Genomic DNA, 24,073 nt, shown 5'->3' on the forward strand with positions numbered 1-24,073 from the left:
CATTAGTTTTGATTGTATTGTACTACATTTTGATTTGAAGGTACTAATATTTGCCTCATGATTTAACTTATAGTTTTCCATGTCATCAGTGGTGCAGAAAGCTGGTTGTGCTTACACCTATTTTTTAAAATTGCTCTTCTTCAGGCCTTCCTTTAATTATGGACAAACACAACTCATTTTTAGAGGTTATGGTGCCACAATGCTTGTACGCATTGTATTTTCTTTACTCTAGGACTCCCGGAAGAGCTTGTTCAAATAATAAATATAGGAGGACATTAAACAACATTAGGGGGGCACCCAGAGGGTGGGAGAACCCTTAGCGGGCCACCCTTGGTGGGCAATGTGCTGTGGCGCATTCTTCGAAATGTACTTTATAATTTTTGACATTTTTTAAAAAGCAATTTTATTGATCACAACATGTTGTTACGGGTTTGGGGGGTGCACGTTCTCTAAGGAGTTTCATGGACCCACTTCCCGGCCAATGACCCTGAAGCTGATGAGCCACGGATAACTCAATGGCATGACGAGTTGCTAAGCAACCACAGGCACTGTCTGAGATGCTTAATTTAGGTAGGGTCTAGTGTCCACTCCCACTTTACCTTCCTGGGAAATGAATCACCCTGAATAAGGACTGTACTTCCCAACACCCCACTGCTGTCAATCAAGAACGAACTCCCATTCACTATTTACGCACTATGGTCTAACCAATGGAAAGAGATGGTTGGGAAGTTTGACAAACAGTTTATAAGGATTTAGCAGAGGCAAGTATTTACAAGCAAAAACAGGGACACACAAGAAACTCTCACCAATAGCATGTAAGCCTTCTTAGCCAGTCAGGTTATTATGATTCTACACACAGTATTCACCTTAATCGTTCTGGGAAAAGACATTTTTTTAAAGGTGAGAGAGAGAGAGAGAGATAGAGATAGACACAGACACAGAGGCAGACAAGAGAGAAGACTAGGTGTACTGGTGGCACCTCGCTCACATCATGCAAGACTTGCGTTGGTCCCAATGTGAAAGTGGGATGGGGGGGGGGGGGGGGGAGGGGATAGATGCAGTGCGCATTGCAGGGAGAGTTGCTGGTGAATTGGTGAATGCTTGCAATGCTCTAAAGTAAAGCGTGGTATGTGAGTCGGTAACCCAGCCCTGATTAAGACACGGGTTCAATTGTTGGATACTCTTGTGGGTTCCAAGTGAATTAATTAGAAGTAGGGAAAGTCAGAGACAAAAAGTGTAAATGAGTGTTAGAAAGTTCTGCTGCTTGGCCCAAACGCTCAGCTCTTTGCTGCCCTTCATCACCATCCTGTCCGTCCTGCAGATTTCACCCTCACAGGTTGAGCCTTGCAGGTTCAGCCTTGACTTAAATCTCCAGCAGACGCACACAAACCCCGATTCCTTGAATTCTCCCGGCTTATATTGTACCTCAGAGAGGTGGGGCCTAAGGACCAACCAGCCTCCTAGCTGCACTGTCGAGCGCAACTTTGGTTCTTGGATGCTTGTTCGGTGTGGTTCGAACTCACTGAAGGGCTGTCTCCCTATTGTTCAGCCTTGTCGCTGTGTAATGGTCATTGGGTGAACCCAGCTCCTGCAATGGAATCGATAACAAAGTCTGCCCATCTGTGGCTGTGCGGTTCGGGCTGCACCATTGTATGCTTGATGTTGTTGTAATCCTGCGCTGGCCAGTGCTACCTGGTAATGTTTCCTGTGGATTTGATTTGTAAGGTGGTTTTGCAATGTTGAGTCTGATGTTTGTGTGTTGCAAGGTAAGGTGTGCATGGATGTGCTGGAGAGAGAGAGACAGAGAGAGACAGAGAGAGACAGAAACGTCCGTCTTCACCAACGCCCGGAACAGAGAGAGAAAATGCGACTGCTCATACCTAGAGCCCGGAGCAAGAGAGAGAAAAAATGGCGGTTCTTTCCCTTTTTGCTCCGACTGTCTCGAACATTCTCTGACGTCACCCGCGCTCCAATTTATCAACAATTTAGACCCCTTCACCCTTTCGACCATTTATACCCTTTAGCCCCTTAGGACATTTAGACCCCACAGACCCTTTAGAGTTACGACCTTTACACACCACAAGTCCTTTGACTCCCTTTCGATCCCTTAGACCTCTTGGACTTTAACACCATTTAAACCCCTTACCCCATTATAGATGTTAGACAGCTTGGACTATTGACCATTTAGAGCTTTGGATCACTTCGACCCTTTTTTATATGCTTGAGATATAAGATCCTTTTGACCCCTTAGATGCTAACTACTTATTGGACCTTATTGCATTTTTATTGGACCTACTGTATATAAAGAGTATGCTCTTTAGACCTTTAGACCATCCAGGGCCTGTTAGGCGTACACCACTGAATCATCTATAATCTTCTTGAGATACAAGCATGCATGCATACATACAAACATACATGTGTTTTATAACACTTGTGTAAATAATGCTTTGACCAACACCTGTATGCATGCATGCACTTGCATATAAATGCATGTACATTTCCATGTATGTATGTATGAGGTATATGACAATTATGTGATCCATCTGTAAGGGAGTATTATATTTCCATTATTCCTCTGCCTTTTTCTTTTCATTTTCCACTCATCAGTTTTGGAGGTATTACTCCCATTCTAGAATCTGTGTAAGCGTTGGCTTGGTGCCCATCCCTACGCAGGTCAAACTCCAGAAAAAGAAAAAGAAAAACTTTTCCGTGTTGTTCCAGGTGCATTAGGTCTTGTGCCAAATTGACACTGTATGTACAAAGCGGATTGCCTTGTATTTTGGAGGCCATTGCAGGGGGAGCTGAGTGGAAACCCAAAGAGGCTTGTTTGGGATTCCATGTAAAAGGGTGGTTAATTAATGCAGATACACAGCACAATTCATTCGAAAATAATACTTTATTTTGTGTTTGCAACATTTTACAATGTTTTTTACATTGCTGGAGAACAAGCTGCCACATAAGAATAAATGGGCCTGACATCTGTTTTGTAAAATAACATCTCCTGTTTGGCTAATTATTATGGAAATGAAGGCTTTGACATTTCCCAAAAGCATCGAAGGAAGGTCATACTTTTGGCCACATGAACATTATTTTATGGTAGATATAAAAACGTATTTAGGCCAACAGATGGATCACAGGTGCGTTGGAGGAAACATAGGGGTTTAGATGGGAGACGGGTGTTCATAGAAAGCATATAATGCCAAGTAGAAATAAGATTAACAAGCGTTACGCCTAGGTCCCCCGTCGGTGAAGTGATGAGTTGACAAAGTGGAAGACGCAAGGCGGCCATCTTGGATTTTGACGCGGCGACCCAATTTTCAATAGCGTTCTCCCTTATGCATAGATACACCCACACACCAGATTAGAAGTTAGTAGTTCGTTTATTTTTCAAGATATTTCGCTCACAAGTTGTTGTAAAAATCAGATCTACAACATTGTCCCAATCGTAGGTTTAATTCAGAATCGATCACTAGCAACACCTGTAAGAAATCAACAAGCATATCAGTACAGTATACCGTAATCATAGAAGTAATAATGGATTGGCAATTGGTACAAGCAAGCCTGGAACATCGAGCAATACGCACCATTCGAGTATGCACTACCACACAGAATAAATGTCACAGGAATGAATCGGAGCGATGTCCGTCCGAGTTCTTATGGAAGCCCCTCAGTGGTCGCACAAAATGTTACGGTTCTACGCCGCCCTTCTTCCCTTTACAAAGGGGGGATTAATCCCCTTGTTCTTGCTGGGCTTGGCAGAACCGAGACTTGAAACGCCCCTTCCGGGCAAATGCAATGTCGGGTTTCAGGACTAATCTCGCACGTACCTAAATACCTGCGCCGCCACGGAAGCGGGGAACCAAGCCTCGCACGAGCCACTTGTAATTTCAGTACACCGAGCAGATTGCGTGCCACGTGGTCCATGCAGTTTTCTAGTATTGGAGCGGTTCTATTCGTACCACGCTTAGTCAGTGATGGAAAACACGGGACGGTCGAATAAAGGAATAACAGGATTTAATGAGTATTTACAATTGTATTTACAATTCGGTAGAAAGCAGACACAGAGCAGAACTTAGTCAGTCTTATAGTAACCCCAGACACGGGCCCCATCACACTCACAAAGGGGAATTGCAGGCAGGATGCTGTTCACTCGCTGCCTTGGTCATCCAGGAACAGCGGCCCGGCGTGCTCTCTACGGTCCCAGCACGTCCCGCGAAGATGGAAAGCAGGTGGTGGAAAAAGGGTCCCCGTAGCGCGTCTCTCGAACATAAGGCAGCAGATGAGGCAGGAAGGAAATGTACACATCTCTCGGCGGCTTTCCACAGTGTGTTGAGTCACCAGCATGCTATCACTCGCGTAACCCAATGCAATAAAGGCCCAGCCTCAAGCTCAACCGAGCGTCACTTTAATACGAGCGCTTATACTTGGTTCATGCGCGTCTTTTCTCCGAACTTGTAATTCTCATCAATACGCGCCTCTCCAATAGCTCAATGCACAAGCTCACCTCTCCCCGAACTCCACTGCTCAACTGCTCTCGAACTCAACTGCTCGCTGCTCGAACTCCTAGTGGGGGCTTCGCGCAACGGGTTTTATGGACACCCCCTGAGCCCCCTCGAACGTTCCAACCACGCCCTGTGACACATTGCCGCGGCCACTCCCCTTGAGCCCTAATTGGCGGCTCGCGCTTACCGTCAGCTTCTCTGCCGCCCTCATTCGGTCCCTGCTCGATTTACCAGGCCTACCTCGTGTCAATTCGCGCCAAAAAACCAAAGGCAGCACAAGGAGGCGTAAGGCGGCATAAGGCAATGAAAAGGACCTACTCTCATTATTCTACTCAACGCAAAACTAACACAGGAAAAGGACTATGCTCACAAATACTAAGAGATAACTGCACTATCGGGAGGCTACATGTTGTAATGTGACTAAACTATGAGGGGGAAATTTAACCTTTCTTGTACAAAACTCAAAACCGCAACACTACCCCTCTCCCTCGTCAGACTCGTCCCCGAGTTGAACCTAACAAAATTGGAACGACCGGTTTTGAGAATGATCTGGAAAATTAACTTTTACTTTTACATGTGACATATAGATGTGGTTCCCTCTAACATTTACTCTAACCCGTGGGTGCGACAGTTTTAAAACACTAAATATGTCCCCCCCTATTGCGTTGAGTAGCTAACAGAATCACGCCCACAATTAACCGAATCCGGAATTTGTCAAACTAAACATATAGCCGGTGGGCAGCATTTTATATACAAGTGCAAAAAAACTTAACCTTATTTACAGTTCTATGACCCAGGACCTGTCATTTTTGGAAAGAAGATTGGAGGGGAGAGAAAGCACAGCAAAATACAGAAAAACACTCAAAAATTCACATTTGCTGCTTGCTTCTTGCGTCTTGCTTCTTGCATCTTCTGTGTGCATATATCAAACCGGCTAGCCCCCGGACCGGCATACAGGTCATTCCTGTTCTTCAGGGCTAACTAAACTTACAAATCTTCTCATCCCTAGCACACCATAATAAAAATGCACAACAAAATGCTTTTATTTCTTTCTTTGCCAGACAGGGCCAACCCTATGTGGTCTGACTGCATGACATTAATGCCACTCAAAACAAGTGGTCCGAAGAGGCAAGGTGAATTTGCAGCAAGGTGCTGCACAGCAGAGGTGCATGGCCACAAAACTTGTGGTCCGTAAGTGTATGTGGTGCAGCAAAGTGTTTGTGGCAGCAAAAGGCTGCACATGTGCAGCAAAGTTACAACACAAGGATATGGCAGCATAGTGCTGTGCAGATCAGCTGCACAGATGTAACAAGGTGTAGAAGGAATGCTGCACATATGTAGCAAAGTGCAGCAGGGGTGCTGCACAGGTCGCTGGTGCTGCACAGTTCCACCTCCAAAATGGTCCTGGGGTGGGGGGAGAGACAAAACACGACCAGCAAAGCGGAAAGGGCGCAAAGGTACACAGCAAAACAAGGTAATGCAGCGTGAGGGGCGCGGAAGAGCGAGCGGAGCAGGCTCGTCCCTAGCCGTTCGTACCCCCCAACGTCAGCTTACACTACCCTAGCCCTTTTTTGTATTTACAAATTCGTCTCTACGTCTTGTCTCCCATATCCCCCTCTAATTCGAATTCTTCTCCCAATCACTCCCAGTAAGGAAGGAATGGAACAAACACAATGGCCCATTACGTCATGATGCGTCTTTACCACTCAACAGTTAACTTGGTCCTGGTGTGGAGCTTCGTCCTCCTCGGTGATTGGCTGTGGATGGCGCGAAGGGATTTCTCTCATCCTAACTACACTACTGACCTTAACTCTTTTAAACTACCTGGGGTCGTACCCTGCCAATTGGCCTCTTTAAACTATGTGGTTCTGGAAACCGAATTCCCATTGTCCACCCTGTGATGCCCTCCAAATTTGGGTCTCACTCCCACAAATTTTCATACTGTGCCGTTGCACAATTTTGGGGCTGGGTCGTGTGGCTCCACTAGCAGGTCCAACTACCTGTGCTCCTCCGCCACTGAAGTCGCCACCCGAGCTTACCTGCTCCTGCGACTACCTAAACTGGGGAAGGCCCCTCCTGGCACTTTACCCCCTGATGCCCACCTTGGCATTGGGCAACCCGGTTCCTTCCTTTGGATCCTCGGGCCCCACTCACAACTACTCACAACTACCCTAACTGGCTCCCAGAGCCTACCTGCGGCCTCACCTGGCCGACAAATTACCAGTGGCGGAGTGCCCCAATAACCATACGCACCAATTAAACCACACGCCCAGCCATGTCACTGACTCATGCACCCTCCAAAGCACTACTTTGCCACTACCTGCACCACAGGTGTCAATATCCATACAAATTTACCTGAGCCCTCGACCTGACTTTACACTACCCACCCCGGGCTTTCGTGAATGGGTCCATCTCCCCCCATTCACTCCTTCGCACCATGCATTCCACACCTTTTATTCCACACCAAGCATTCCACACCAAATATTCTCACACACCATTTATTCCGCACACCAAATTCACACACATTTTGTGCTCACACACTTCTTTCCATACACTTCAACACAATTCCTTTTGTTCTCAATACACAATTCCTCACACATACAGCAATTACAGCATCATCTAGCTAACTGCTTTTCCCCGAAAACTCGTGCTTCCCTGTCATCCCATTAAACTATGCACTCCCTTCATCATTAACATCCACTTAAGCTACCTACGCCCCCACTATGGGTACAATGTCACGACTTAACTCTCATGTCTTCTACAGTCTGCTAAATCCCTAACATTATCCGAGCCCTCCCTCAGCTAGCTTCGGTGCCCCATGGAGGTAAGCATTGTTGGCACCCCCATGTGCCTGTCACTGCCATCCCCCTAATCTAATGCTCATTGGCCCTGATCGTGTGAGGAATGGTTAAACTACCATTCCCCCACGCAGGGTACACTATCCTCATCCGTCCACTATACGTGGGCCTCTCCATGTGGATGTACGTTGTCATCACGGCTCGACCTCGAAAGGCCGAGCGATCCACGCGGGTGGTTGGTCGCCTGTATGGGGTGTCCGTCCGGCATTTTCGATCCAAGGGGGGAGGCATGGATGGGCTGAGGTTCAGGGCTCCATCTCTACGTGGGGCCTCGCGGTCCCACGCACGATGACCCAACTGCCCACGGTCGGAGCATCGCACTCGCCAAGGTGCGCGGCTCCGAAATCTCCTACCTCCCCTTGAACCCCGCTGATTGCTTTTCCCGCCACGGCGCAGCACCAACCATACAGGGCGGGGGCCGGCACGGGTTGTGCATGGCGGTCCTTGTGAAACGGCCGCGGCATCGATCCCCGCCGGTCCCTGCCGCACACAACTCACCGAGGGCTCACGTCGGCTATCCGTCCTGCTAAACACTGCCCCGGTCGGTGTCGATGATTGAGCCGCGTTCTCACCACTCGCGACATACTCCGCACTCGCACACCCAGGCGTCCCTGTGCCTCCCATACATTCCGTTACAGCACACTTTTCTGTTACACACTCCGTAACACCCACGGGTGTGCACTCTCCTGGTACACACCCAATCATCGCACACTTTTTCTCCACGCTCTCGGGTGTGCACTCCTTCTCACACTCTGTAACACACTCTCCCCGCACACAGTCCAGTGTGCATTCTCCCTCACACTCTGTAACACACTCTCCTGTCACCGCACACTCTGGCGCACACTTTTCTCGCACACACTCGCGCTCCGGTGCACACTTTTCTCTCACACGCGCACCAGTCACCCTCGTACACCGCACAATGGACCTTCCACGACAGCCCGGGTTTCGGTTCTCTCCCAAGTGCGCCAAAAACCCATTCGCGCCAAACACGTTCGCGCCATAATTCCTACTCACCTTGGGGACCTCCTTTCCCACCAGCATCTGCAAACTTTCCATTTGGTTAGCAAGCCCAACATCACGATGCAAATACAAACTTTGTGCGCATCCCATTTCTTCCCTCTGTGATTCATTTTCTATCTCTGCCGTCTCTTCGGTTTCAATCATTCCTTCAATTTGAATTATTTCTTTTTATTCGACCATGGCCGGCGCCAATAAAATTTTCTTTTCCAATTCGGCGACCGTCGGCTTTTTTACACCCCGTGTCGCGATTTCCATACCCTCGGTCAACTTAGCTGCGCTCTGCCCAAGCTCGCTCTCTACGCGCTCCTCACACCGCGTCACCTCGTCGTGTCCCAATGCGACCTCCTCGCTCAACCTGCGCCCAATGTCCTCCCCCAATTTTTCCATATCACACCTGGATTCCTCCCTCATCTTTTTTAATGTCTCCCCTCGGGTGTCCATTCTTTCATTTATTTTATCCATGTTACTATTTATTCCCCGAATTTCGTCCTTTTGGGCACCAATGGTTTCTTTCAATTCGCTCTTCATTTCTTCCATTTCCTTGGTGGATTTGTCACTTTGGGCGTCCATTTTCGCATTCAGTTCGCCCTTGTTACACCTTGCTTCGTCCCTCATTTCTTTCATTTCTGCCCTTGATTTGTCCCCCTCCCTTTTTGTGAATGCCATGAGTTGAATCATGAGTGCGTACAGGTCCGAAACTGCTGGCACCACGGGCTCGGCTCTTGCCGCCACGTGCGAGGCGCCGCCATTTTCTTCGCCAGCTACCACCCCCTCATCAATTTCCTCCTCTTCTGCCAACTCTTCCTGTGGGTCCTGGGTCATTAATTCTTCCTTATCATCTACCCCCACTGGCATTCGACCGTCTTGGCTAGCCATGGTACGAATTAAATTTGGATTCTTAAAAACTAAATTTCGTCCACTCGTAATTTTGAGAATTTTGGTGTCCAAAAATTTGGTCAAGGGTTCTAAATCCCACTCCTGACACCAATTGTTACGGTTTTCCGCCGCCCTTCCTACCCTTACCAAGGGGGGATTAAGCCCCTTGTTCTTTCTGGGCCGGCGTAACCGAGACTTGAAACGCCCCTTCCGGGCAAACGCAAGGTTGGGTTTCGGGACTAGTCTCGCACATACCTAAATACCTGCGCCGCCACGGAAGCGGGGAACCAAGCCTCGCACGAGCCACGTGTAATTTGAGTACACCGAACGGATTGCGTACCACATGGTCCGTGCAGTTTTCTAGTATTGGAACCCGATACGAGCGGTTCTATTCGTACCACGCTTTGTCAATGATGGAAAACACGTGACGGTCGAATAAAGGAATAACAGGATTTAATGAGTATTTACACTTATATTTACAATTCGGTAGAAAGCAGACACAGAGCAGAACTTAGTCAGTCTTATAGTAACCCCAGACACGGGCCCCATCACACTCACAAAGGGGAATTGCAGGCAGGATGCTTTTCACGCGCTGCCTTGGTTGTCCAGGAACGGCGGCCCGGCGTGCTCTTCACGGTCCCAGCACGTCCCGTGAAGATGGCAAGCAGGTGGTGGAAAAAGGGTCCTCGTAGCGCGTCTCTCGAACAAAAGGCAGCAGATGAGGCAGGAAGGAAATGTACGCGTCTCTCGGCGGCTTTCCACAGCGTGTTGAGTCACCGGCGCACTATCACTCGCGTAACCCAATGCAATAGAGGCTCAGCCTCAAGCTCAACCGAGCATCACTTTAATACGAGCGCTTATACTTGGTTCATGCGCGTCTTTTCTCCGAACTCGTAACTCTCATCAATACGCGCCTCTCCAATAGCTCAATGCACAAGCTCACCTCTCCCCGAACTCCACTGCTCAACTGCTCTCTAACTCAACTGCTCGCTGCCCAAACTCCTAGTGGGGGCTTCGCGCGATGGGTTTTATGGACATGCCCTGAGCCCTCTCGAACGTTCCAACCACGCCCTGTGACACATTGCCGCGGCCACTCCCCTTGAGCCCTGATTGGCGGCTCGCGCTTACCGTCAGCTTCTCTGCCGCCCTCATTCGGTCCCTGCGCGATTTGTCAGGCCTACCTCGTGTCAATTAGCACCAAAAAAACAAAGGCAGCACAAGGAGGCATAAGGCGGCATAAGGCAATGAAAAGGACCTACTCTCATTATTCTACTCAACGCAAAACTAACACAGGAAAAGGACTATGCTCACAAATACTAAGAGATAACTGCACTATTGTGAGGCTACATGTTGTAATGTGACTAAACTATGAGGGGGAAATTTAACCTTTATTGTACAAAACTCAAAACCGCAACAATATTATAAGCGTGAAAGGTTGTCTTGTTTGTTTGTTTGTTCTGAAACAGCATCGCCATTTCTCAATGGATCTTCACCAAATTTGGCACGGGGGTCCCTATACACCACAGAATCACTGATGAACCAAAAAATTCCACTGAACTAAAATTCCTCATCAGATCCAGTCAAGTGTTATGTCGTGTCTACACTGTTCATCCCAGCAACTGAGTGCTTTTATCTCGGACTCCTCCTGCACAACATTCATGGTCCAACCTCATTCCAGGATCTCACGACAGTTGCTGGATATGTCTGTGCAACATACCGTGAAGCTTGCCCGAGAAGAGGTCTCTTGGAAGATGATGCACACTGGAACAGTACCTTGGAAGAGGCTGCAGTGTCGCATTCTCCAAGCAAGATGAGGAGCCTCTTTGCTATCATCTGTGCCTGTTCACCATCCAATCCTGAGCAACTTTGGCATAATCACTAGGACAGCATGACAGAAGACATACTGTATCAAGCACAAGAAGAGTCAAAAAACCCAAACCTGCAGTTTACCTCTGCCATGTACAACCAAGCACTAGTACTCATTGAAAATACTGTACAGTCCATGGCTGGCAAGGATCTTCAACAGTGTGAACTGCTTGCTCCTGTACGAACTGAACCTGCAACTCTCAGTCGAGAGATGTTTCAGGCAACCACCTATGACATTCAACAGCTGCAACAGTATGTCCACCAAAATGAACCACTCTTGGTTCCAGATCAAAAAGAAGCTTATACAAGGATCAAACAATTGTTGACATCTGACTCGGGTGGAATTGTTTTCCTTGATGCCCCTGGTGGAACAGGCAAAACGTTTTTGATCAACTTAATTTTGGCACAAGTTCGTTCACTACAGCAGATTGCTATGGCAGTGGCCTCATCTAGAATTGCTGCAACTTTGCTCACAGGTGGCAGGACTGCTCATTCTGCCTTTAAGCTGCCACTCGACCTGGCTCACAATGAGAGTCCTGTGTGCAATATTGGCAAAGGATCTGGACAGGCACAGGTTCTAAAGCAGGCCAAGCTGATAGTATGGGATGAGTGCACAATGTCTCACAGACTTGCATTTGAGGCTCTCGATCGCACCTTACAGGATCTCAGAGGTAACACTAAAATCATGGGCGGAGTCACACTCTTGCTCTCTGGAGATTTCAGGCAAACTCTACCAGTCATTCCAAAGGGTACACCTGCTGATGAGTTGAGTGCATGCCTCAAAGAATCCTATATTTGGAGATGAGTGGGAAAACTCCATCTTTCTACCAACATGAGAGTTGCACTTAATAGAGATGTCTCAGCAGGCCAGTTTCCAAAGGTTTTGCTTCAACTGGGCAATGGTCAGCTACCAGTGGACACTGAGACTGGAGATGTCACAATACCCCCAAATTGTGGAACAATCATCAACACATCTGAAGAAATGCTATTAAAGGTTTATCCTAGCCTCTCACAGAATTATAAAAACCAAGAGTGGCTTTGTGAACGTGCCATCCTTGCTCCCAAAAATGACATTGTGCAGGATATTAATGCCACCATCATTCAACAGCTACCAGACCAATCCACATGGTACAAGTCAGTTGACACTGTAGTTGATCTTGACGATGCTGTCAACTATCCAACAGAGTTTCTAAACTCTCTTCAGCTCATTGGCGTTCCACCTCACAATCTGCAACTGAAAGTGGGAGCCCCCATTATGTTGCTACGAAATTTGGAGGCACCAAAACTCTAACGGTACAAGACTCGCTGTCAAAACTCTTATGCCCCATGTGATCGAAAGCCACCATTATGACTGGTTGTGCCAAGGGAGAGGATGTTTTTATTCCATGGATTCCCATCATCCCAACAGATATGCCATTTCAGTTCAAGCGCCTTCAGTTTCCAGTGTGACTATCATTTGCTATGATCATCAACAAGTCTCAGGGACAGTCTCTCAAGGTTGCTGGAGTTGAACTGCCAAGTCCATGTTTCTCTCATGGTCAACTCTACGTTGCATGCTCACGTGTTGGGGCAAGCACACATCTTTTCATCAGAGCACCAAACGGCAGAACAAGAAATGTTGTCTACTCCAGAGCTCTTGCTGACTAAAACACATGTCTGTTAATATTTTACCGAGGCAGCGCTGGTGGCCCAGTGGATCATGTGCTTGCTTGCCACGCAGACGATCCGCGTTCCAATCCCAGCAGTGGCAAAAATTTGTGAAGCCACCAAATGTGGCCCGTTCTGAGATATAGTCCCTAAATGGATTGAACTTGGACAAAAATCACCAACTCACTCACTCTTTTTAAACTTAAATGACTTAACTTATAGCAAGTTCTTATGTTATGTACATATAATTACATACAACATGAACTACATAACAACTTGCTCTAACTCAAGTCATTTACTTTCTACATATTTGGAACCCGGGCAACGCCGGGTACCTTTGCTAGTACATATATACAGACTTGGCATTTAATATGGAATATTTTTTTTGTGGGAGTGAACTTACTTTTCAAGATGACTTAGAACCAAAAGTTCATTGGAATTACGTTGAAATTATTCTAGATTTTGTTAATGTGACCTTTAAAAGAAACAAAAACCACATTTGACATTTCGAAGCAAATAAATTGATCCTTGAAAGTGATGTAAACTGATATCGAACTCAATTCACGGACAGTACTGTGTTAAACTTCTGTGCGTTTTCCAGAAGTATCTCTTTATTTTGCACATTAGGCAAAAAATGTTTTTAACAAAAACAAAAGTTAAATTATGACTGGGATTACGGACAGTAAAATTACAGTTCAGTACTTCGTGTAACCCCCACGAGCATTCAGGAGAGCACTTACACGTTGAGGCATGCTGTTCACGAGATTTGCCAAGGTTTGGACAGGAATCGCTTGCCATGCAGTTACAATAGTCTGCTGCAATTCACGCAGTGGTGGGCTGCTGGTCCAAGTTGTCGATTTGACGCGTTAATTCTGCCCACAAGTTCTCTATCGGATTCATATCCGGGGACATGGCAGGCCACTCCATATGCTCGACACCACGGTCAGCAAGAAAGTGTTGGATCATGCGAACATGATGAGGCCGTGCATTGTCATCTTGGAAGACAAAGTTTCCTCGAAAGGCTGCATGAGCAAATGGAAGCAATGTTTCTTCCAGAATGGCCCTGTGCTTGAACTGGTTCAGGTTTCCATTCAGAACAACCAGGTCAGTTTTGCCCCCTGCATGAAAAGCAGCCCAAATGGTCACCCCACCACCTCCAGCTTGGACTCTTGGCACTATACAATCTTCGTTGTAGGCTTCATGCAGTTGTCTGTGCACTCGGGCACGGCCATATTGACGATAGACCAGAAATCTAGACTTGTCACTGAAGATCAAGTGATTCCAGTGTCCTGGCTGCAATGACGGTGCTCTCTGGCCCACTGCAATCGGCGCTGGCGGTGTTGTCTGGTCAGACGTGGCTTTCTCAGGGGACGCCTGGCACGATAGCCTGCTTGAACCAGTCGTTGGTTGACTAGCCTTCTGGATACAGGCACATTTGTCAGTTGCTGCCACTCAGCCCTAAGCCGATTAGCTGACTTGGTACGGCCATTGCGGACTAACCGGTGCAGCTGGCGATCATCCCTCCTTGTGGTTCTGCGGGGATGTCCTGACCTCGGTGTTGGAGTAGGGACACCCCTCTGAGCATTTCGTTTCAGAATCGTTGACACCTGACCTTGTTGATGCCATACTGCCGAGCAATAGCACGCTGTTTCATGCCGGAATTTCGTAAAGCCACCACTAAATGACAAACAGCATTGTCGAGTTGACGGACCATCTCCAGGGGAAGTGGCAATAATTTTTGTAGACGTGCAGCAGTTGTTTTCCACTAATACAGAACGCAACAACCCTTATATACCTGATTGTGAAGCCAATCGTCAAATGTACCTGTCCGTACATTTTGTCACGCCACCTGTGATATAATCCTGTTATTGACTTCTTGCTGCGACAGACAATCAGTGACATGGTTCTTTTAACAACATCACCGAAATGTAAAAGAAACTCACCAGATTGATATACCGAGTTCAGAAATTAAACCCAAGTCAAGAAAAAAAAAAAATTCCATATTAAATGCCAAGTCTGTATATTCTCACATGCAAGATAAGAATCTGGATGATCTTGTCCTGCAAGAGACGTATTTGTACAAGCTCCTCCATGAGCCTTAGATCACTGAATTGAAAAATATTCCACCAAGTTATACTTTAAAATTGCTCTAGTTCACCAGGGATGGACACTGTTATTTGTTTATCTGAAGCAAGTCCCTTGTATCAAAGTTATGACATCATAAGATGGTAAGATCAGATTTTTTTTGTGCATTCTTTATGGAGATGTATGAATACGAAGTGTCTGTTTTATTTTATTTCCTCAATTATGTCCAATTTTCCATTGTCATGTTTTGCATTGGGGTCCATCTTGACTGTCCACAGAGGCCCAGCGAAGGCAAAGTCTTCAGCACACTATGGGGAAGGTGCAGGACCCATCTGGCTCAAGAGTGTGCAATGTACGGGCAATGAAATTAGCCTAGACGAGTGTCCACGCAGCACGAAACGCCGGCACAAGTGTGGCCATCAAAACGACGCTGGGGTTTCCTGCAGCTCATTGCCCTCGAGTGAGTAATCTGCCAGAACATGCAAGGTAACTGACTCAGCTTGTCAGTGATGTCATAATTTACGTGAATCACCTGATCACAGCACTGTTACCGGTATTCAAAGTCAGATAACTGTTTTGAGGGAAGATTGCGCTCTGTCATGATAAATAACATCTTCGGAAGGTTCTTGGTAAATTGCAAAGCACTTATTTTTCCTTTCCTTTTTTTAACTTTCAAAGGTGCGGATGTGTTCATGTTTATTGTTTCAGCGACAGAGAAAAACCCGAATTTATTTTTTATTGTTATTTCTACCTTTCCTCGTTCAACACAAACCTCTTTAAAAGGGGTGAAGTAAAAAATAAAAAATTGAACTTTGTCCTTCAAGCTGTATGTTTTGCATCTTCTTCTTCAATGGCACTCAGATTCTTTCCCTCGAACCGGAAGTGATTCTTTTTTAAAAACTTTTTCATTTTGTCAACGTGAAAGTGACATTACTTTTACATGCAGGAACTTCTATTTGCTATTCTTAAACTTTCCCCACAGCACTAAATGCAGCAACCCCAGTTGAAACTTATTTACAGTGTTATGCACTTTTTCCAGGAGTAGGCAGTCGTCTAAACATAGTCATAGAAACTTTTTATTGATGTGAAGTAACATCCAACAGGCGGAAAAATATCTGAGAGGTAGAGTACTCACTTTGAGCTGTCTAGTCCATAGTTAGTTTAAATTATTAATCGATTTATTAATCGGCATTACCTTGGTGCTTGACAGGCAGGTTGTTGTATCAATTGGTGCACCGTTCATCAGATGGACATTTAGCTGGTGGAAACCACAATATCCCACTTTGGGTTTTGGCAAATTGTGTAGAGTTAACATTGGTACCAACTCATCCACCAACTTTTGTCATAACTCGTCCACAACTTTTTGAGATATCATGCTGTATATAGTTTTTTTTGTTTTGTTTTTTGTATACAACATCGAGGCTCGTGTAAGAGCCAACATTAATCACAAAAAGACAAACTGACACATAAAACATTTAATAAAGGGAGCGGGAGACAAGATGGGGAGAGAGAGGGAAGCACACAAGTACAGCAGCAGAGAACAAGCACATCGGGTGACGAATCCCTTTAAAATTACAGTATTCGGATCCGGATTTGGATGTTCACCAAAATTGAATAAATTCGTCCTTGTCCGCGCACCCAACCTCTCCACCAAATTTCGTCCGAAACCGTACACAACATTGTGAGATATCCCGTCCACAGACAGACAGACGGGTGAAAACATAACCTCCATCCACCTTCGGTGGCGGAGGAAGTGAACGTACTGCATAGATAAATCAATACACCACAAATTCGATTGCGTATAATAATTTCAAAATGAACTGAGATCATGGGACAGATTCCCTTCTGATTCCCTGCTGATTTGCATTATTTCTACATTTCATGATTTCTGAGCTGGAAATTTTTGACAAACCATTACGCAGCAAACGTATGCTTTACTGGTATAGACGGTCTTAAATTACTGCAATCTGTTGTATCAAAAGCGAGTAGGTTCTCTTTTACTCCATTTCATGGCTTGCTTCATTATATCCTGATTACTCTACCTCTTGATCCCCTCCCCTTCAATGGTGCTTTTACTTGTACACAGACCGAGAACCGTTTTGTACCTTCTAGAAGTGTCAACTTCACCTGTGTGCAATACAACATCTTTCAAATGAGTCTACTCGCACTGTGCCAGAGCCCTCGTTAAAACCGGCCTCTCTTTCACCGAAATCGAAAGATTCTAGGCCAGACAGACAAGAATACACAGCCAGAAACTCCAAAGGTGCAGCACAATAAAGCTGTTGTCATGTAAACTAACAAACTAAAATGAAAGCCTAAAAAAAATCACAACTTACCCCAATTTGCTAAACGCACCCTTCCGACCCCCCAGCTCATAGCAGTACTGTACTCGTGTTTCAGGGCTGCTTCTTTGCCTTCATAAACAAGAACGACCACACTGTGGTCACAACCTGTGACAAAATCTGGTAATGGGCCAATTGGGAAACGCCATTCAAAGCACTCTTAAAAGATGAACAGCGTGATTAGGAAACACATTTAATGCGCTATTAAAATATTAACTCAACACCTCTCATCCACGTCAGCCTCTGCCACGGTTATATCAGAATGAGCTGTCATTCTTCACTCGGTCATGGATTGGTTAACCCGAATATGTGGCCCTTTAAAAATTACGTAACGCTATTTTTTATTCGACATTGATTAGAATTTTGGAGTCCCTCATCACGAGTAACACTCGACCCAAGCAGAGTGAACGGAAATCTGGCGCAACAAACCTCGGCAGTGTATAATCAGATTCCTACAGGCCTGATGTCTTAGGCCCACCAAGATGGCGGCTATATGATTGTGTCTGGGTGCCATGGTGGGTGGAGTCAAGCGACAAATGTGGGTGGGGTACGGCAACTGTCCGACCATTGGGTGCACATTTCAAAAATCGACCCACAACAAGAACCACCACCCCCACAACAACACCAACCACAGAGAGCTCTTGTAGACCTGCGACATAAATAAATAAACTTTGACATAACATTCACTGGAAGTTGCATTTCTGTTACACACCTTCAAATGCTTTATTTACGTCTGATTTTCAATGAACCATTATGTTTACGGGTTGCCCGTCCGTCGATCCGTACGTCTGTACGGGCTAAACCTCGTTTTTCTCAGCAACCATATGAGTTGACAAACTCAAACTTGCATGTTATGAAGCATGGAAATATGTCAGGAAGATTGAGACAAAACTTTCAGGGTTGGAGTGACACCCATGCACCAAAATTGAGACATGGCTCATTGTAAAGAACTCTCCATGTGGAGTAACATATGCTAATGATGATGTCATAGGTGCCTCCATTATGACGTCATAATTCGACAAGTACAAAACTTCATCCGATGAAGAAGCAATTTATTGAGCGTCATCTAGGGATAAATTGGTGGCGAAAAAAAAAATGACGACGTCATCGGTCACGTGGTTCGTCCGCCATATTTGTTTCAACACAAAAGCCTTAAAAGCCACTGAAAACATGTCCTGGCGAGGGTACGCAATCTCTGATTGCTCTTTCTCGTTTGCATTGTATTTCAGCAAGAGTTAAGCTAATTACATTAAAATCGTCGTTAAAAACACCGATTGGGGGTATTCAAGTCTGGATATGCATGCCCTTTTTGAAAGTACCGTGCTCATGCATTTGGATGTCCGTACTTCCTTTCATCAACTCCTTCCTTTTATTCGGTGCCTGGGGACCATCTTTGGAATTGCGACTTCGTTTTTGTCATGATGCACAACAAACCAGTTACATACACATTAAATCAACTATGCACAAAACATATTGGCGGACCTACCCTGCAATGATTTAAAATAGTACATGCCAGTGCCACTAGTGGTAGTCGTAATCAGGTGGACGCATGCCTGAAGCTGATTCACGCCATTCCAGATGATGTCACTACCATGCTCCTTTATTCTCAGTGTAATCACATTTCCACTCCAACAGGAAGATCAATGCAGGAAGTGAACAATCATATTCTTTCCCTCTCTCTCTCCTCATTGTGCCCTTAGTGATACCCCGCATAATCACCTTGCCTCCTCTTTTTGTGACCATGACATTTTGGTGTCCTTTCTTCTACTACATTGTGAAACCTCATCAGAACTTGGTTCTTTTCTATCACTTTGGTTGGTTGGGTATTTTTAGCAATCTCCCCCAACACCACATTTCAAAAGCGTGTATAAATTTTCTGGTGATTTGAAAAAAAAAGTGAGTGAATAACATTTTCTGGGTGGAAAAAGTGAACGAATTTTTTTAAAATCAGGGATGATCGTGATGAAGAAATAACTTTTTTTTCTCAACTAGGTGATGAAGATTGGCAATATGATCTTTGGTACTCCTTCCATTAACAAATCCAGCTTGCTGTTTGTAACTACCTTTCTAGATTGGGTCTCAGTCTAGGATAGGGCTGGCAGTATGGCCTTGCATGCGTTTGAATCTGGGCCCAGCTACAAACTGCCGTCCTGGTGTTTCGCAGGCCGGGTGAGGCATCAATGTGTGTGCCATCCTTCAGATGGACGCTATACTGGGCATCCTGTTTGCCAGCATTGATTGGTGGACATTATAAAGATCCCATGGGGGTTATTCATGAAGAATAGGTGAGTTATCACCGATACCCTGCACAAATTAAAAATTCCATCGCTAACCTATAGGGGGCACTGCATCAGCTGCATCGTGGCCCCCATGCAAGAAGTGGTTTCTTCTTCTTCTTCTTCTTCTTCTTCTTCGTTAGTGTACAGCACAAGGCTGCGGGGTCTCGGCTGCGTGCGGCTGTGCCGCTGATGCAATGCCCTCTACTGTTAAGGGCAGAAATTTGGCCATGGTACCAGCGATAGCTCGCCTACTGTGTGTGTGTGTGTGTGTGTGCAAAGGAAAAGTGTGTGTATATGTGTAGGAAAAAGTTTGTTGGAAAAAGGTGTGTATCTGTAGCAAAACTGTGTGTGTGTGTGTGTGTGTGTGTGTGTGTGTGTGTGTGTGTGTGTGTGTGTGTGTGTAGGAAAAAGTGTGTATGTGTCGGCAAAAAGGTGTGTGTGTGTGTGTGTGTGTGTGTGTGTGTGTGTGTGATAAAAAGTGTGTCGGAAATAAGTGTGTGTGGGATAAAAGTGTGTGTGGGATAAAAGTGTGTGTGTGTGTGTGTGTGAAAAAGTTTGTGTGTGTGTGTAGGAAAGTGTTGTGTGTGTGTGTGTGTGTGTAGGAAAAGTGTTGTGTGTGTGTGTGTGTAGGAAAAGTGTTGTGTGTGTGTGTGTGAAAAAGTTTGTGTGTGTGTGTAGGAAAAGTGTTGTGTGAGTGTGTGTCAGTGTGTGTGTAGGAAAAGTGTTGTGTGTGTGTGTGTGTGTGTGTGTGTGTGTGTGTGTGTGTGTGTGTCAGTGTGTGTGTAACAACAAGTTGAAAAAGTTAACAATTTAATGGACCAACAACTTTCAACATAAGTTAGCTGATTTGTTGCAATGTTAGCCTTCTGAGTTGTGTCGGCTGTATAAATCTAACTGTGGTTAATAAACCGCATTGTATCTGATGTTAACAAATGAAATGCACTCTTTATCAATGGCAGCACCTGTTGGGCCACTCGTGCGACTGGTGGGTGGCAGTTGGGCTGGAGAAGGCCGGGTGGAGGTGTTCCTGCACGGGATCTGGGGGACAGTGTGCGATGACGGCTGGACCGACGAGGATGCAGTGGTTGCATGCCGGAGTCTTGGTTTCCGGTATGCCTGACAAGAACCCAGATTAAGACTGATGCGAGTGCGCTGCCACTCACGTGTCCTCCCATTTCCCCTACCAGTTCTTGGTAACTGGTGAGTTTGAGATATTAGGCACACTCAGTGAAGAGGAAAAGCCAGATATTGCAGATGCATTGCTGTGCCACAGTTTTGCTACAATTGAAAAATAAATGAATTTATTTAAATTTATTTATTTAAAAATTTAAATTTAAATTTAAACATAATTTTAAAATTTTAAAAATTTTAAAACATTTTTTTATTTAAACATTTAAAATTTAAACTTACATGTTTAAACATGTTGAAACATTTAAACATGTTTAAACTTACATGTTTAAACATGTTTAAACGTACAAATTTTAATGTTTAAAATTTAAACATTTTTAAATAATTTAAATTTAATTTAAATTGAAAAAAAAAAATTATTGAAAAATAAATATTTCGAAATGAACAGCTCACCAGATCATATCGATGTAAAAAATTTGTTTTTTTAAAATTTAGATCAATCATTAGGATGACTATTGAACAGTATAATTAATTGATAAGGTGAGGCACATGAGGCCATGCTTTTATTAGCTAACTGGAGCTGCTTTACATTAGGCCATCTACAGTGTGTTCAGTATCCCCCTTGCAGTCAGGGGCACTTTCTTCTGGCTAGTCTTTATGGCCAAGTAAAAATGAATGCACAAGACAAGTGACCACATAAACTATTAATATATTGTGAATTATTGTCGGATGTATTGTGACACTAATTGATAATTACATTTTCGGAGACTTGATTTTCATTGATATTGCTCTTAACGCTCATTGTATTTTTTTTGTTTCCACTTATTGAACCTTTCTGCTGGCATCCATCAAAACCTGAACTTTTCACTCTCAGGGGCCCGGCTAAGGCTCTGCATTGGGCCTATTTCGGTGAGGGCTCGGGCCCCATTCATCTCCAGGCTTTGGCATGCGAGGGCAGCGAACCAGCCGTCACCTCCTGCCTGCGTTGGCCACATGGCGGTGGGCAGTGCAGGCACAGCGAAGATGCATCTGTCATCTGCAACTGCCGAGGGGAAACTGGGTCTGAAATCCGGCCCCATGGTGTGTGGAAAGAGGACGTGATCGATCGTCATTAAATCCAACATCTTATCTGCGAAACTAATTAGGAGTTAGAACTTGGAAGTCGAGGTGTTTTCATGAACAATGGTGTATTGGTTGAGCAAAGGAATTCTGGAGGTCATGGGGTCAAATTCTGATCTGGTTTCAACCGACTTTAAAATCAAAATAAAATTTTAGCCTTTCTCAGTAAAAACATCGTAGAGTATTTTGTAGAAAACCCAATTGGCTTGCTAAATGAAGCTAACTTAGCAGGTGAAAATACGAGAAATTCTTCTTCTTCAGTGAAGGTAAAGCTGGCTGTCTTGTAAACTTGTATCTGTACTGGGAAACTTGAAATCTTCTCGCCACCACTCAGTTTAGGTGTCGGATCAAAGTACACATGCACAACTAAACCACTCGCTAACTCAACAAAAATTGGGGGTTTTATTCTTCTTTTTGAGTACAGTATATATTTATTTAAATGCTTGTGGATTGCACAATGCAAACTCTCACCAGAAAATTTCACATTATCAACTCTGTTAAATATGTCTGTTTTGTCACCATCATTTATATTATCTTTTTTTTTTCTCTTGGTTATGGTTGTGACTCCAGATGTCATCGTAATGCACCAGCGGTGGGATTTTGGTTCGGGAGCATTAATCAAATCGTGATTGTCAAAGCTGAAGCCCAACCTGGGGTTAAGAATAATGAAGGCACCAGGAATTACATTCAGAACAAGAAACGGAACTCGGTAGAGCGCATACCTCCGCCAGACTAAACAGTCTATGTTTTGTATCCCACTGATAGGCCGGATCTGGATTCGGACCTGAACCAAAATCGAATCGGCTTGTTCTTGTCACCTAACCAACTCGTCCACCTACCCAATTCGTCCACCTAACCAACTCGTCCACCTAGTTTAGTCATAACTCGCCCATAACCTTTTGAAATATGTTATATATATCACTCTTCGCCCGAATCGGTGAATAATGACTTAAAAAATTAAATAAACCTCGTATCCGAATCCATATTCAGATCTTCACCAAAATCGAATCGGTCTTGTCACACACACAACCTCTCCACCAAGTTTCATCTAAATCCGTCTATAACTTTTTGAGACATTGTGCTGTATATCGTTTTTAGCCCGATCTCCAAATGATGAAGAATCACTTAAAAATATATCTGATCCCGATCCGGATTCAAATCTTCACCAAAATCAAATGAAGTCTTCCTTGTCACACACGCAACGCAACATCTCCACCAAGTTTCGTCCGAATCCGTCCACAACATTTTGAGATATCCTGCTATGTATCGTTTTTGGCCCTATCTCCCAATGGTAACAAATCACTTTAAAAATTCTACTAGCCGGATCCGGATCTGTAGCTTCAGTAAAATCTAATCATTTCGTCCTTGTCACATATGCTAACTCTCTGCCAAATTTCATCCACATCCTTTTGAGATATCTTGTTAACAGACAGACAAACAGACGGGTGAAAACATAACCTCCATCCACCTTCGGTGGTGGAGGTAACAATACCACAGCTGTACAACGGGCATGCTACACCAGTAGAGATAAACACATGTTGATTGCCTGCAGAGGGTCAGGAGGCTGGAATGTGCTACAAGTTCCACAAGCAAACGAATGGCACAGTTATTGGCCTTTTGCAGCTCTAAACTGACAAAGCACTGTTTAGGAGAGGCCTCTGGGTGGTGCTTCAGCTGGTTTACAGCCACAGTTCAGCAATGAAGAGCCATTCTGTCATGCAGTCTTTGCAAATGCGTTTTCCTCTGGCTGTCGTTACAGGGCCTGCATCAGCCATCTGTGGGTTGCGTAGTGCGGGCAGACGAAAGCGCATCATCGGAGGCAGCATAGCATCACGGTACAGCACATAAGCACACCTTCCTTTTTCTCCATACTCCCTTTGCTTTTGTGAGACATTGTTTCACTCAAATTCGGGATTAAGCACTGTTTTGAGACCATAGAAGAGATATCTACATAATATGGACCATGACCTCAAAATAGCAGTGTGAGAAGGCCATGTGGGGATTTGAAGTGATATATTACCATGAAGAATCTTCATGTTATTGGTCGTGCTTATTTGCATTGGTTTCTGCATAGTATAAATGCTTAAACATGTGGTTGCATATATCTACTCCACAATAGTGTTGACGTTATGAATGATGAGTCCAAGCTTTTCCTGCTGATATGTGACATGAGAACGAACTGTGTTGATCAAGCTTAAATATACTAAAATAGCACTTACTGTATATGCTACTGTTAGAAGCATGCACGACAGAGGCAGAGAACAGTAGCAGAAGTCACATGATCAAATGAGAAAGGCTTGTAGGGAAGAAGTAGTATTGCTATTTGGGGCTTGCATTTCCTAGGCCATTGG

General features: G+C 44.9%; 1 protein-coding gene across 2 annotated transcripts in view; it reads left to right on the forward strand.

Annotated features, from left to right (window-relative positions):
• Positions 1 to 24,073, forward strand: part of LOC137425449 (neurotrypsin-like) — a 105,037-nt gene that overhangs the window by 20,300 nt on the left and 60,664 nt on the right. For both annotated transcript variants that reach the window (XM_068113908.2, XM_068113907.2), the window contains exons 4-7: positions 15,133 to 15,314; positions 20,435 to 20,585; positions 21,478 to 21,683; positions 23,482 to 23,557. In XM_068113908.2, coding sequence (XP_067970009.2) covers positions 15,133 to 15,314; positions 20,435 to 20,585; positions 21,478 to 21,683; positions 23,482 to 23,557 — 615 coding nt within the window. The remainder of the gene's footprint in view (positions 1 to 15,132; positions 15,315 to 20,434; positions 20,586 to 21,477; positions 21,684 to 23,481; positions 23,558 to 24,073) is intronic.

The sequence above is a fragment of the Myxine glutinosa genome, chromosome 4 (assembly GCF_964187855.1).
Source record: "Myxine glutinosa chromosome 4, kmMyxGlut1.1, whole genome shotgun sequence".
Taxonomy (NCBI): Eukaryota; Metazoa; Chordata; class Myxini; order Myxiniformes; family Myxinidae; genus Myxine; species Myxine glutinosa.